The sequence below is a fragment of the Capsicum annuum genome, unplaced genomic scaffold (genome assembly GCF_002878395.1).
Source record: "Capsicum annuum cultivar UCD-10X-F1 unplaced genomic scaffold, UCD10Xv1.1 ctg82425, whole genome shotgun sequence".
In the NCBI taxonomy this organism is placed as follows: domain Eukaryota; kingdom Viridiplantae; phylum Streptophyta; class Magnoliopsida; order Solanales; family Solanaceae; genus Capsicum; species Capsicum annuum.
This window is the reverse complement of record NW_025893219.1, coordinates 313,658-329,758: the sequence shown is the minus strand read 5'-3', so window position 1 is coordinate 329,758 and position 16,101 is coordinate 313,658. Positions and strand designations below refer to the sequence as shown.

Sequence of the window (16,101 nt, the reverse complement as noted above, 5' to 3'; positions counted from 1 at the left end):
ATTATTTTTAAAAGAATTATTTGTTGCAAAGGAAAGAATGTGCACGTCCTATTCTTGGAAAAGTTTTGGAAGGAGAAGAACCATAGAAATTGGAAATAAATTTTCTTCTTAAAATAAATATAATAATCTATCTAGCCACTTTTGTCAGGGAAATAATAATATTGGAAGAGGACATCTTTTCACGTTTCAATGATATTTTCTTGATGTATATTCCTATTTTTGATGTTGAAAACATTTATATATTAAAATATAAGGAAAAAATAATTTCGTTGAAATATACTATTATTAGTTCTACTTACACTATATAATTATATTGTAAAACAATGTCTTGTGCCTGAAATCGTTTGCAGGCAAAATTCAGGACGTTGTTTTTGAATATAATAAAAGTCATATCATGGTTTAGAGAACTCAAATAAAATATAAATAGAAAAATTAATTTATCAAATTATTGCTCTCCATAGCTTTTACTTGATGCTTGACATCTCAACAGTCTCTCTTTATAAAGAAAGAGATCTTCTCCATCTTTGTTCAAATATATATGTTACAGGTTTAGACTTTCGTCTTCTTTAATTATTGTTACAAGGGAAAAGACATCGTTTCTACCCCAAACTATACCCGAAAAATCGAAGTCACAACTAAACTATACTAGTGACCTATTACACATCTAAACTATAAAAAAAGTGAAACTATTTACACCCTGTCAGGCTACCACCACTTGCATGTGGTGTAGTGTTTTACACGCGTTGTCACATCAGCACCACATCAGTAAAAAGTATCACTTTTTTATAGTTAAGGTGTGTAATAGGTCACTTATATAGTTTAGGTATGGATTCGACTTTTCGACTATAGTTTGAGGTGGAAACGATGACTTTTTTCTTAATGTTTTTAGCCGTTTACTTTTGTTATTTAATAGGCTAGACGCACCTAAAATAAGTGTAACACACGCGCCTTAGAATGGGGGTCGCGGGGAGTTAATAATATCACTTTTTTATAGTTAAGGTGTGTAATAGGTCACTAGTATAGTTTAGGTGTGGCTTAGACTTTTCGGGTATAGTTTAGGGTGGAAACAATGTCTTTTCCCTTGTTACAATTCATTAGCTTGCTATGATGGGCATATATTGCTCACATTATTTTATAGCATTCTTCTTTATGTCATTTTTTGAAACGCTTAAAGATAAAAAAAAAAAAACAAATATATAAGAGGTGATGTTCACTTCTTTATGGCCTCCAATTGTATCTATTCTTTTTCTTATTTTTTTATATTGTTGTCTCTATTTCACTATATAATGATAGCATAATAATCTATTTTAAAGTATTTTTATTTTTCTTAAGTAATTCATTTAATAAGTAATTTTCATAACTTACACCACTTCACATTCCCATAAATTCTATTTTAATAATATCCATTAATTTTGTGCTTTTAGTTCACATATTACCATCTTTATAACTCATGCTTTTAATAATCTTCTACTCAAGAAAATTAAGAGTTGTAAATGGACAATTAAGGATCATCATATACAATATTTCAATTCTATATAAAAAGCCTTGTGTAGTTATTTTAATCTTGTAAGGTAGAATATTGTACACTCCAGAAACATATAGAGAAGTTATGAAATGTTGAAGTAGTTTTTAAATTTTGTTGATAATTTGGTGCAGTGCGGAGGAATTATGGGTATTTACACAAGGATCTACTTGATTTAATTTTTTCATTCTTTTTGATTGAAAAAAAAAATACATTATTTCAAATTAAAATCTCAACTTCATTGAATGTGAAATAGAAATGAAATAAAATTGTTATTAGAGAATATGTTTTAACTTATTGATAAAGAATATATTAATCATCATTTAATAAATGTTAAATTATTAAATTTTCTTTTCTTTTATGAAACGAAAACATTCTTCATAATATAATTATAACAAGTTATATTATTACAATTAGACAATAAATCTAAAGTGAATATAAAATTAATCGGAGAAAATAATTAATTTTTTAACACCGCGCAAAGCGCGGTTAATTTCTCTAGTTACTAAATAAATTTAGGATTATCATTAAACATACCTCTCTCGATGTCACAACTGTATAATATCGTATACTATCTTATATTATACTTCCGTTCCATTTTGCTTAGTTTCTATAGTATAAATATAAATGTTTTTATTTATTCATTTTTAATAAATTAAGAATTTATTATTATTATTATTCAATTATTAAATAACTTGAGTCTGCAGTCTAAAGGATAATTTTTTTTTATTTAAAATTTTAAAGGGGCAGATAAAAATGAAAAAAAATTAAAACGGACAAGACAAACGAAGATTTTTGCCTTGTCCATAAAAAAATAACATCATTAGATAATGATAAAGTGTAAGGCGGGAGCACGATTTTACCTTACCAGGTAAATGGAGTCACATACCTCAGGAGCGGACCTACAGTACCCCTATGGGATTTCAGGCGAACTACCTCAGGAGCGGACCTACAGTACCCCTATGGGATTTCGGGCGAACCAAGTTTCTTTTACGTAGACTCTATATTTATATTACTAAATTCTAAATATATGTAGAAAACTCACTAACAAAGATAGTAATTTGGTCTAGTGGTAGAAGGCTCACTGCTGAGGCCTTTTCTATCTCTCAGATGTGGGTTCTCGAACCCCATCAACAATGTATATATTTTTTATTTTATTTTTAATGTTTTACATTTAGAACTCATAGACTTTAAATTCTGACTCCGCCTATGACTTACCTTATCTTTTGAATGAAAAAGTAGGGAATGAAATCTTCTAAGAAAGAAGTGTCTGTAAGATAAGTGAGAATAAATTTTCTTTTGCCTTTTGCTGACAAGTGAGGAAATAAATTCTCTTTTGTCGAGTTCTCACCTTGTTAAGTAGGATCCCATAGTTATCTTGTACAACTTCAAAATTCATTTTTATGTGGTTGCATGATGCTACATAAAGAGTGTAGGTTTCTTTCATTTGCAGCAATCCTAAAAAACTTTGTCAAAATATATAACTCAAAATATTTGTTACTTTAAGATGGATAATAATAAGGTAAGAGTAAATTTACATTGGGGTGGTGAAGTTTTGCATGATGAAAATTTGGTGTGATATAGGTGGTGTCCTATTGTGGTTCAATCGTTTCCTTTATCTCTCAAATATAATCATTTGAAAAGATTGTTTAGGAGTAAAATGGATATTATTAATACAGAAGACGGCCTTGTTATTTCTGGTCGATATTTAAATTATCTTACATATATTCAACGGACAATTAATATCTGTCGAAATCCTAATTTGAAATAATGATTCTTTATCTTTATTTCTTTGTACCGTTGAAATATTTGGTAATCACCTTAATCTACAAACGCTTGACATATATGCATCAGTTGAATATTTTTCTATTGGAAGAACTCACAGATAGTAAGTTTGATCCTCGAATAAGAAACAAATTTAAATTTGAATATTGATTTTTCAAGAGGGGCAATGAGACAACAATTTGATGGTGGATTTGAAATACACTATCAAAATTCATCCGAACTTGTGAATAATATTAATAATATTATTACTACATACTTGTTTGCTAGGTATTGGAATGATTATATAAAAAGGTAATTAAAACAAATATTAAAGTGCAAGATTTTTTATGAAATAGATTTTGAGCAAGACTAGAATAAACACTCAAAATAATGTAAATCAAGAGAGAATGAAATGGGTGAAAAATACTAAAAATAATGTGAGCAAAAAGTGAATGAAATTGGTGCTTTATAAAAATAAAAATAAAAATAAAATAAAATAAAAAAGAAGGTCGGAACACATTTTATCTTGTAAGGTAAAAAATAGTTGACCTTGCACTGTCAGTAGTTGAAATATTTTTTTTTGCTAAATAGTTCCTCTGTTTATAAATACTTATTCAGTTTTGTTTTGACACAAGCCTTAAGAAACAATAAATAGATGTGTGATTTTACTATGTCACCTTTTAAATGTAATAAATTTTTTGCGTTGAAAAATGAGTGATGTATTGTATTTAATATCAACGGTAAAATAAATAAATTATTTATTAATTTTATAAATTGAACAAATATTATTGGACATCTCAAAATATAAAAAAGGATAAGTAAAAATGGACAAAGAATACCATCAATGTCAGCTCCTAGAAATTAATATTTCTCATTCCCACGAGGTCAGTTGATAATACCTAACACTTCAAATTAAATTTTCAGCTCCCATCAACTTTTTTTGTTAAAAGATAATATAAGTAACTCTATTTATTTGTGTTCTCGTTTTACACTTTATTATTAGACGACGTTAATTTTTTATGGACAAAACAAACTTGTAATAATTGGCAAATTTAAAATTTCAAAGGGCCATTAACGTATTGTTTCACCATCTAATCACCCAAAAAGTTTTATCTTATGTACTTTTTCTATCTCGTTTTATAACAATATTCTTTCTACCAAAAAAAAAACAATATTCTTTCTCGTGAAACAATTATAATCAACTTGCAAATAAAGTAAGGTTAGTTGCATGGTCGTATTTTACTTTACTTTTTTCTTATATTTTTATTGAAAGGGAAGAAAACATGGAGAAACATACACTAACTACTACAATTGCTTTTGTTTTACTTTTTGGAGAAAAACAAATAAATTAATTACATATTCCGTTTCCCGAATATTCAGCCCAATTTCAGAAAATTCTCTGACTCTTAGTTCTTTGGTCAAAACTTAAACCACCACCACTATAACAACAACAAACTCAATATATTTCCACTTAATGAAATTTGGGGAAGGTAGAATGTACGCAATCCATCCGATAGATCCTCGATTCAAGACACAGGATAATATACAAAAATATCCAAAGCATGAAACATGATAAAACTAACATAAATACAACATCCACAAAATAATGTACATTACCAAACAAAAGACACCAAAACCCTCCTAACTACGGCTATGATTCACCCACCCACCTTATCCCTCTAACCTAGTGTTTTTCCTCCAGACCTTCCTATCCAGGGTCATGTCCTCAATGAACTGTAACTGCTCTATGTCACGTCTAATCACTTCTCTCCAGTATTTCTTTGGTCTACCCCTAACCCGCTTGAAACCATCTAACACTAGTCTCTCACACCTACGAACTGGGGCGTCCGTGCCCCTCTTCATTACATGATCAAACCATCTCAACCTAACTTTCCGCATTTTTTTCTCCATCGATACCACGCCCTCCTTCTCCCGAATAATCTCACTTCTAACCCTGTCAGCCCTTGTAAGACCGCACATCCAACACAACAACCTCATTTCTGCCACCTTCAACTTTTGAATATAGGAATTCTTAACTGGTCAATTAATTAAAATAAAGTATTCCCTTGTTGTCAATTTTTTATTCGTTCACTATTCAAAAATAAGTTTTAGTGTTTATTTGTCGGTTCTAAAACGAATAATTATTTTTTGCATACTTACTCTTAGGCTTAAGAAAAATATAAATATTCTTAACGTTACAAAAGGGTCTTTGCATTGATTTCTTAATCTCTAAATTTATTTTTATTTCTTATGATCTTAAATTAAAGATATATAAAATATATTAAAATATTTTTTAATTTCATGATCTTAAATATGTCATGTAAAAAATTAATATTAAAAACTTAATAAAAAATAATTTTTTATATAATGATGATGCTAAGTCCAAATGTAATTAGTAAAATTGAAGAAAAAAGATAATCTCTTATAAAATGTCAAAATAAACATCTTATTGGCTTATGGTCAAGATAGGTTATAATCGGCGCCGGCTTGCCCATTTTACTCTCCGCGTACCGAGTAATTCAAATTTGGGCCCCACCGAAAGCAAAAACACACAACTGTTATACACGGTTTTGTCACCTTCAGTAACGTTAACGAAGCTTCGGTGAGATGAGTGTTTGCCACGTGGATAGGGGCCGAGATAACTTGTTGAGTGGAGAGTAATAAATTATTTAAAAAATTACTTATCTAAATTATAGTAATAATTAATAAACATGAAATCATAATTTAAAAATATAGGAGTAATGAGTTTAATGTTAAGAGCATAAATTTAAATTTTGAATTTGGTTCACGTGAATTACTCTTTTTAAAATAGGATAATTATACAAGTAAAATTATTGAGATTATTCGATGTTAAATCAAACCATTTCTAATAGTCTTTAATTTATCTTTTCTCTTTTATTATTTTAAAACTACATTCAGAATAGATAGCTTAATGGTCAATAATTTGAGTGAAACTTAGAGAATGAGAATTCAAACTCTAGCGGAAACAAAAGGCATAACTTAGATTTATTGGTGATCTAAATTTTGATGGGTATATTTGTAGTATGTACAATATAATTTAACAAGAAAGGTGTGAGAAGGGTGATATGTATGTAGATCTTATCTTTATCATCAACTCAAGTTCAAATACGATTAATATTATAATTTTAAAAATTAAAGAAGCTAGTGTTTGATCATAGAGTTAGAGAGTAAATTTTGAAAATTTATCTTTGAATATTTGTTTGATCACAAACTTTGATCACATTTTGAAAATCTGATCTTCAGATATTTTAAATTTTAAATTTTTGAAACTTTAAAATAACTATCACTGATATTGTCTATTGTGTTTTGATTATTGTACTATTTTAGGATCTTTCAAAATTCATCTCTACCTCTCTGATAGTGATAAGGTCTGCGTATACGTTATCCTCCCAAACCTCTTTTGTGGAGGTTTACTAAATACTCTTTCCATTTCATATTACATACGACAAAGGTACATATATGCCCCTGACCTATAATTAAAGGTACATATATGTCCCTCGTTATACTTTTGGTACATCTATACCCTTTCTGTTAATGTTTAGGTACATATATACCCTTGAGCCTAACAATTGGACACATGTCATCATCGTAACGGCTGATCTATTTTTTTTTATTTTACTTAACCCAAATAAAAAATTACCCAAATCAAACCCAAACCCGATCCATATCCGACCCGTACCTATCAAATGTTCTAGAGAACCCATTCTAAAAACAATCGCCCCTCTTTCTCTCAAGGTTCCCTACTTGAACATTATGCAGTAGTACTACCTTAAGTGTCTCAACTCAAGTTCTTCAGTCTGGAACTAGAATTCTCAGGAGAATTGCTTAACTTTTTTACCAACGATCCAATAGTTCGTGCAAAGATAAAATCTCAGAAGTTTCAATTTGCCCCTCGTAAGAATTCTTCTTCAACACTAGTAAAACTGGGTTGAGTATCCCCGTCGGGAAGCTTCAACAGAAGCTCTTGCTTTCCTTGAAACGTACATGATAACTAGAGATGCCAAAAGCACTAAAGTTGCAGAAACTTCAGTGATAACTGTGTTATTCTGTCCAGTTTCATGGACTTCATTCTCCAACTCTATTTTAATGCCAAAACTGTTGGTTTCAAATCCTGTGTCACGATCTTCCCACCTCCAGTTAGTTTCTTCTGGTCTTTTTATTTGTGTTTTCTATAATTCGTCTTCTCCATCACTTCCTGTGAGATTTTCTGGAACTGCTCAACCTTGTAGTCAGCTTCCGCTTGATCAAATCTGTAGCTTGAATGAGCACCCATCTCATTTGCAGAAATGGTCTCTGATTTTCTTGATTAGGACCTTCTTATCAAGAGGTTGAACCCTCTGGATCTGCTCATTATGACCTTCAACTTTTTCCTCGTCTACTTCATTGGAACTGGTAACTTCACTAATGGTTTTTCACATGGTTTCCTCTTCATCATCGTGTACACTCGAAGTAACTTCAAGCTCTGATAGGTACGGATCGGATATGGATCGGGTTTGGGTTTGATTTGAGTAATTTTTTATTTGGATTAAGTAAAATAAAAAAAAATACAAGTCAGCCGTTACGATGATCCACGTGTCCAACAGTTATGCTCAAGGGTATACATATACCTAAACATTAACGGGAAGGATATAGATGCACCAAAAGTATAATGAGGGGCTTATATGTACTTTTAATTATAGTTCAGGGGTATATATATACCTTTGCCGTATTAGTTTTGACCCTGTAGACTTGACTCTCTCATGAAGAAATCAATAACTAAAAATACATTTTACATATTTATCCTTATATACCTTTTAAAGTGCAATAATTCAATAATTAAACATTAAAGTTTGATACATATTACTTCATCCTATGCATTACGTCTAGAATATTGAGTATTTATAATTGAAAGTAGTAATAATCATTTAATTTTGGTTTGAGAATTTAGATCATTTATGCATCATTCATGATTTTGAAAACTGTGAATGTATTTAGTATTTCTATCAAAGTAAAATGAGAAACATATGTATACAATACTCTTGACTTTAAAACTTAGATAACCTAATTAAAATAAATATTTTTTAGAAAGAAACCAACTAATATGAAATAGAGAAAGTATATTATTGTTTTTGTAAATTTTCAGTTACCAAAGTTCAAATTTTTTTTGCAAACATAATACATATCCAAATTCAATTTCAACAAAATTTCAAATTTCAAACTTCAAAATCTTCAAAAAAATTTTGCAAACATAATACATATCCAAATTCAATTTCAACAAAATTTCAAATTTCAAACTTCAAAATCCAAGAGTTAAAACTTTTGTATTCCACCATATATTATGTTTAATGCAATAAATCAAATACTCCCTCCATTTCGAATTAGTTGGCCTCTATAAATTTGGCATACCCATTAAGAAAATATTAATTAGGTGTTTATTTTATTAAATTAATTTTATTAATTAAGCTTTAAAAATATAAATTTAATTAAATATATTTTATTTAGTTATTTAATGTTGAGGATAATATTGAAAGAATATAATAATTTTTTTTTCGATTTTATCAAAGAGATAATTCAATTGAAATAAATATTTTTAAAATGAGGACCAATTAAAATAAAATGAGGGAGTATTTAAAGATACTTTAAAGTAAAAGAAAAGGAAAAGACAAGAATACAAAAGACACAAATTTACCTAAAAGTTCCTAGTATGACACGAGCAAGTACTTGATTGGGTTGCCTCAACTAGTAAATGTCACACTTGATTAGAAAAAAAAAAAAAAAAGTTTTAACGGGCCGTTCAGTCGAGAAGAAGTTATCTAGAATTAGTTATTACTAAGTTATTTCTTCACTTATTTTATATTATTATAGAAATGATAGAATAAATAATTTAAAATTAATTAATATCTCTAACCAAATACATGATAAAAAGTAATACTGAATTTTATTTAAAAATTATTATATTTTATATATAAGAAACAACTTATTTGAAGATCAATTATTCTAATATTTTTATTTCATTCTCAATATAAAAAAAATAATATTATAATTTCAATATAACTAATTCAAATTAAATTATCTCATAATTTTTTTCCAATCAAATTTATAACAAACTCATTTTAAAATAACTTATCACTCGTATCAAACGAGCTCTTAAGAACAAAAAAATGAAAGAAAAGGGAAAACATAGTACTACTAGTATTAAGAATTAGCTTCTTCTCTCTTTTCTCTCTCTCTCTCACCAAAAAAAGGCCAAAACTCTGGCTTAAAGTTTTGTAACTCTCTTTGTTTCCTTTTTATTTTTATTTTTGGGGCTTTCTTTTCCTCTTATTAAAAGAGGAGGAAGAAGAAGAAGAGAAGAAAAAACTTACAAATACATATACAAAATTCTTGTTACATATATATATTTATAGATATATATATAGAGAGAGAAATTTATAGTGTATTTTTTACTAGTTTGTGGAAGCTATGGGGTGTTTCCCTTGTTCTGGTGATCCATCAGTCAAGAAAAGAGAAAGAAAAAGAATCCAAGCCAATAATCATTACAAAAGGGATGATCAACCAAACCCCAAACCAGGTTTCTTGATTTTTTTTTTCAATTTTAATATAAAGTTTGAATTAATCAATTTATTTTATTGAGATAATTGTTGATTTGTATACCCTTTTGGAAAATTCAATTTGGGATTTTGTTGGAAATTGATTATTTGCCTAAATTTTTTTTGGTATTAAATTTCATACCTTTTTTTTGTTTATGATTATTTGTTCTTTAATTGTAGCATGTATGTATGTATGATTTGATTTTTTATTTTTGTTGATTCTTGTTTTGTCGCTGTTGCATGTTAAAAGGGTGTTGTTGGAATTCTTGATTTGTTGTTTGATTGTTGATAGAAGAAAAAGTTGAATTCTTGATTGTTCTTGTCGGTGCTGTTTTTTATTTGAAAAAGGTTTAATTTTTGATTGAGGGTGTTTTCTTGGAAGTCTCTAGTGTACAAGCAATTGTAGACATCATCGTTTGGAACTTTTGACTTTTTTTTCCTATTTATTTAATTTATTTATTTGTAATGTTTTTTGGATGGTTATGCTGCTGCTGATGGTTGAGTTACCACTGAAGTATAATATCTTGCAGAGATGAACGTAAGGCTGCTTGCAATAGGCCGTTGTGATCTGGTCTTTCTCCGGACCCACGCATAGGAGGAGTTTTAGTGCATCGGTATGCCTTTTTTGGTGTAATTTAGAAGTCGTGGGGACAGCCTCTCGCAAATATGTAGGGTAAGGTTGCGTAGAATAGAGTATAGACCATTGTGGTCCGGCCCGTTAGTGCACCGGGATGCCTTTTAGTGTAATTTGGAAGTCTCTTTCTCTGTTTTGTCTTTTGTGCTCAAGAATTCTTCCTTTCCTTTTATAGATTATGTAATCATTGGGGTTATCTTGGTCTACTAACTATTTTGTGAGAATCAGTACACCTTTGGCTTTTACTATCCATGTGCTTGTTCATGTCATTTTCTTCTTAAAATGGGGCTCACTTACTTTCGCTCTTAATGGTTTTTGGTGTTTAATTTTGATTTTTTGTGTGGTGTAGATACACTAAAGGCGAGTGAACATAAAGTTGTGAAGAAGGAAGAGTCTGAAAATGCAAACCAATCTACAACTAGGATGGATGGCGATTGTAGTAGCGTTTCCAGAGGTGGGGAAACTGGTGGAATTAAGATTAATGGAGTGAATAAAGCGCGGGCGTTTAAATTTAATGAACTGGTAGCCGCAACAGAAAATTTCAAGGCAGAGTATTTCTTGGGTGAAGGTGGCTTTGGCAAAGTATACAAAGGTCGTCTGGCAGATACTGGTCAGGTCAGCTCAACTCCATTCTTGTAAGATCAATAAAAAACATTTGTTGCCTGCGGGATATTGCTTGCATGGCTCTCTTGCTGTTTCAAAACTTTCTTGTGTTTATTCCTTATTGGTACTGATAAGTGGTTGAATAGAAAGATAATTGGTTTGTCTGCTGACGCCTCTTTATTTTTTTCCCCGGAAGGTTGTAGCCATCAAACAACTCAACCCCGATGGATGTCAGGGCAACAGGGAATTCATTGTGGAAGTACTCACTCTAAGTATGGCTGACCACCCTAATCTTGTCAAACTAATTGGTTATTGTGTCGAGGGACATCATAGGGTGTTGGTCTACGAGTTCATGCCTCTTGGTTCATTAGAAGACCATTTACATGGTATGCTATACATTGAAAAAATACCATTGAAAAGGATTTGTGTTTATGGATTTTGTTAATTTCCAACAAATTATAATTTCCCTGATGTTGATAAACGTGTGTTGCAGACCCTTGGCCAGATAAAAAACTCCTTGATTGGAACACCAGAATGAAGATAGCTGCAGGTGCTGCAAGGGGCTTGGAGTATTTGCACGACAAAATGAAACCGCCTGTTATTTATCGTGACTTGAAGGGATCCAATATTCTGCTTGGAGAGGGGTACCATCCAAAATTATCTGATTTCGGTTTGGCTAAAGTGGGTCCTCTTGGAGACAAAACTCATGTCTCTACCAGAGTGATGGGTACATATGGATACTGTGCACCCGATTATGCTATGACTGGCCAACTGACATTCAAATCAGATATCTACAGCTTTGGAGTTGTTCTTTTGGAGATTATCACAGGCAGGAAAGCAATCGACAATACAAAATCTGCTGCGGAGCAAAACCTTGTTGCTTGGGTATGATGTCCTTGTCTCTTTGTCTGGCATATGTGGATTTGTGTGGTTATGCTGTTATAAGACATGGTTTTTCCTTTATTACTTTTTATCAGACAAGTTGTGGTTTGTCCACTCCTGTTTCTTGTTTGTTTGTCTGCAGTTTGTGTAAAAAAAGTTTAGCATCAACCCCAAAATATTAAGGTAATGAATCGAGTGACCTAAGACAGCGTGTAAACCCCTCCTGCATGTGTAATTTGACACTGGGTATAAATGTGGACATCAATGCGGGCTTACGAATGTGAGGATGAGCTTGCTAGAGTTTGCTCTTAAATTATATTATGCAACAAAATCTGCATCCCCCCTAAACATAAGGCAATAATTGAAGATTTGGAGTGATCTAAGACCTTTTTAAAACCCCTTAGAATGCCTTCTATTCATAGCAGTTTAGAAGGTCATGATAGAAGTTCTTAGTCAGTGCTTGCTTTTTGGAGTTGTCTTTTCATTTTTTGTCTATATTGAAAGGTGTGGAGAATAGGGTAGTCATGTATAAGTTTGCCCTTAGAAAGTAGAACTGATGCCAATTCTACCAATATTTTTCTGGCGTATGTAGCCTCGGTTAAAAATCTTGTATTGGTTTAATCAGATTGTTTTGCATTCCTGCCTTTTGAAAATCGTAGTTGTTTATAGTTTTAGTTCTGAAACTTGATGACTGGAAATATTACATATTAACGCAGAATCATCAAGTAAAACTGTAAGAATTATAATACAGAAGTATGTGATACACGTCGCTACTAGCTTTTTGGACATGATAATTGAGGTATACATGGCTTGTGAAGTATTCTTAACTTCATCTGGTCTACCCTTTGTGGATAGAGTAATTACCTCCCATCTATTGCTGGTGGGAGATTATAATCAAGGTATATATGTGATACACAAGCTGGCTTGGATGGTTATCAAAAAAATAAAAATAAATTCTTGTCGATGCATCATTGAAGCATCTGTCCAGCCGCTGTGCCTGATACATCTGATGAAGCCTTTTGATTTGATTTCTTGTGCTATGTTTGTTCATCCATTAATTACTGATAATACGCTTTGCATAGTTACAGCTTGAATTTCTTTTGGGTAAGAAAGATTTTTTCTCCAAAAATCTACTCTTATCAATTAAGATGACTTAATTTGAGTACCATGCATTGACTTGTTAAGAGGTTATTCTTTTCATTGTGTTTAAGAATTATGTGGTGAAACATACTTTTGCTATTCGTTGAGCATTCAATCGTATCATTCCATTGCCGCAAGATTTTAAGTTATGAGAGCAATGTTGCTTTTTATGTAAACCATATTTACATTTGCCAAGTTAGCTGGTGTAATGAGCCCCAAAACCTGATTTGTTAATTGTAAATAGCATGTGATTGGACCTTATTGATATCCTCCTCGTCCTCAAGAATGGAACTGATAGACATACTTACCTGTCAGAAAGTCTCGTTAAAGACATAATATTTGGAAGTTCTCTTTGTTCAATGATTACGAGAATCTGCAGATGAAACACTTTATTTAACCTGGTAACTCTACTTATGCAGGCGCGACCACTGTTCAAAGACCGGAAGAAATTCCACCAGATGGCAGATCCTGCACTAGAAGGCCATTATCCTGCGAGGGGTTTATATCAAGCTCTTGCAATTGCTGCTATGTGTGTCCAGGAGCAACCTAATATGCGGCCTCTCATTGCCGATATAGTCACTGCTCTGAACTACCTTGCCTCCCAAAAGTATGACCCCGAAGCCCAGCCTCCCCAAGGATCGCGTAAACATTCTTCTTCCAAAAAATCCAGATCAATAGATGAAACAAAGACCCCCATTAGTGTTGACGGTGATGACAGAAGGCATTCAGAGTGACTAAATACTTGGTACCCCCTGCTGGTATTCATCCGGTCTGGTCTGTTCACAAATCTGGGGTTGTTGCGTTCTTGCAAGAATCCATCCAATCTTTACGGGGTTGTAGGTATAAGCTAATAGAAAACTTGCCTTGTTATCAATTTTTGTGTCAACATGATAACAGGTGCAGCTCAAAATCTAACGTATTATAAACCAAAATTCTCCTTTTGCACGTGTGTAAATGGAAAGGTAGGTTAATGTGTAGATGCAATATGATTCAAAAGGTATAAAGAGGAAATGAAAAGATGAAAGTTAGATAAAGGATTATTAGCATGAACAATTTTGTGATATATTTTCAATTGGATTTTCTTATGTCTTCCATTTTAACTGTAGCAATTTTAAGATACCAACTCTTTTTATACCCTAACGAATTGCTTCTACGTCGTCTGTCTCAGTCGATAATTGTTGGCAACTTCAACTTTTATGAAGACAATTGTACAAAGTTTATGACGTTCTTTACAACATCAAATCCACACACGTACAGTTTAGGGTTCCACCGGACTTGTTCTCCTCTATTTTGTCCCATTTCTTCTCCTCTATTTATTTCTCCAGACTTGTTGTATTGTAGTATCATCAATGAACTGATGGTGAAGAATCAAACGGGGCTTTAGTTTGGACTTTAAAATAGACGATAGTCGGAAATACTTCTTGACAACTACAACAACAATAACATAATGTAATGTAATAACATACTCAATGTAATGTAATTTAAGATAAGTGTGAAAATACTTTTCAACATTCAAATTAAAAATAAACGTTTGCCTGAAATCCAAAATAACATTTACTCCTTCCGTTCACTTTTACCCGACACGTTTCGCTTCAGGATTTCACTTTTACTCGACACATTTCACTCAGGAGAGTCAATTTGACTACTCTCCAAAGCTAAATTAAACTATATTAATTCAATATTTTAAGTTTCGTTCTAGATGTTTGAAAATTATATGAAAAATACAATATAAGTTGCAATCTTTCTCATATTATTATATTAAATACATATATTTTAAAATGTTGGTCAAAGTTCATATAAATTTGACTCATGAAAAAATAAAATGTGACAAGTAATAATAAACGGATAAAGTGTAGAAAGTAATTATTATTTGATACGGGAATTCCTAGCTCGAGACCTTTCACACGAAGCCAAGCACGTGAGTTGCAACGACTCCAAGCCTTGTTCACATTTTTGGCCATGTGTGAGGCCTTTGTGAGCCCATCTAAGGGCCTATATTTAATAAAATGTAAAGAGGCCCACCAAGACACCCCAAACCCACCCACTTAAATGCCAAGGGTAATTTGGTCTTTGTCCCTCCTTTATAAGTAACTATATAAGCCATGTAATAGGGCTAGTCTTGCTTTAGTTCATTCCTATCATTCAAGAAACAAAGACTTGTAAATTTTTGACTTCTCTTTCGCATCATTTGGAGAGGCCAAAACCAAATTCTCACTAGTAGAGTGATACTAGTGTTGTATCTTGGCTAGAAACTAGTTTCTTGAGGTTCTTTGAGTTTCTCTTGGTCCAAGTAAGAACTTGGTATTCATATTTATTAATCTTAGGTTCCTTTCTCTTGTTAGGGTTCTTAGATTAATGAATATTGTGTGTCAAGTTTCTATCTCTTTCCTTGTAAATCTTGTTAACATTGTGTTGTTGAATATAAAAGTCTAGTGAAGCTGTGTGAGACTCTTTCCATTCACTAGCAATATTGTCTTTGTTGTTCTTGTTGTTAAACTCACTTTTCTAGTTCAAACAAGTGTTGCAAGCCTAGTGAAGCCGTGTGTGGCCATTTTCGATTCACTAGCACTTTGTTGTTCATCTTGTTGTTCTTGTGTTGGTTGGAATCTCTTGATACACATTTAGCATTGTATCATTATTTCACTATGAACCCCTAAAACCCCTCTCTCTCTCTAGATTTCAATGACAAGTTATAATAAACGGGTAGAGTATAAAAAGTAATTATTATTTTACTATGAATCCAAAAACTCCTCTTTTTCTCTCGAGATTGCAATGTAGAAAACTATAGAATAGCAAAACCACTGCACCACATTCTTTGTTGTGTTGCATTCCAATTATTACAACTCACATGTAACAACATTTTAATTTCCAGCTTATTTTTTAAAGAATTGGAAAGAAAGAGTTGGTGCCAATTGCAACAAACTAAACAGACTTCTAACTAATAAATATTAGTCATCACATAGAAC

The 16,101-nt window shown here is 31.6% G+C and overlaps 1 protein-coding gene across 1 annotated transcript; it reads left to right on the top strand.

Annotated features, from left to right (window-relative positions):
* The first annotated feature begins 9,342 nt into the window (after positions 1–9,342).
* LOC107847963 (probable serine/threonine-protein kinase PBL7) lies at positions 9,343–14,232 on the top strand. Its single transcript, XM_016692586.2, has 5 exons — positions 9,343–9,857; positions 10,860–11,125; positions 11,310–11,499; positions 11,607–11,998; positions 13,555–14,232. Exons 1-5 carry the CDS (start codon positions 9,749–9,751, stop codon positions 13,867–13,869), a joined length of 1,272 nt encoding a protein of 423 aa, XP_016548072.1. The 5' UTR covers positions 9,343–9,748; the 3' UTR covers positions 13,870–14,232.
* The last annotated feature ends 1,869 nt before the right edge of the window (positions 14,233–16,101 follow it).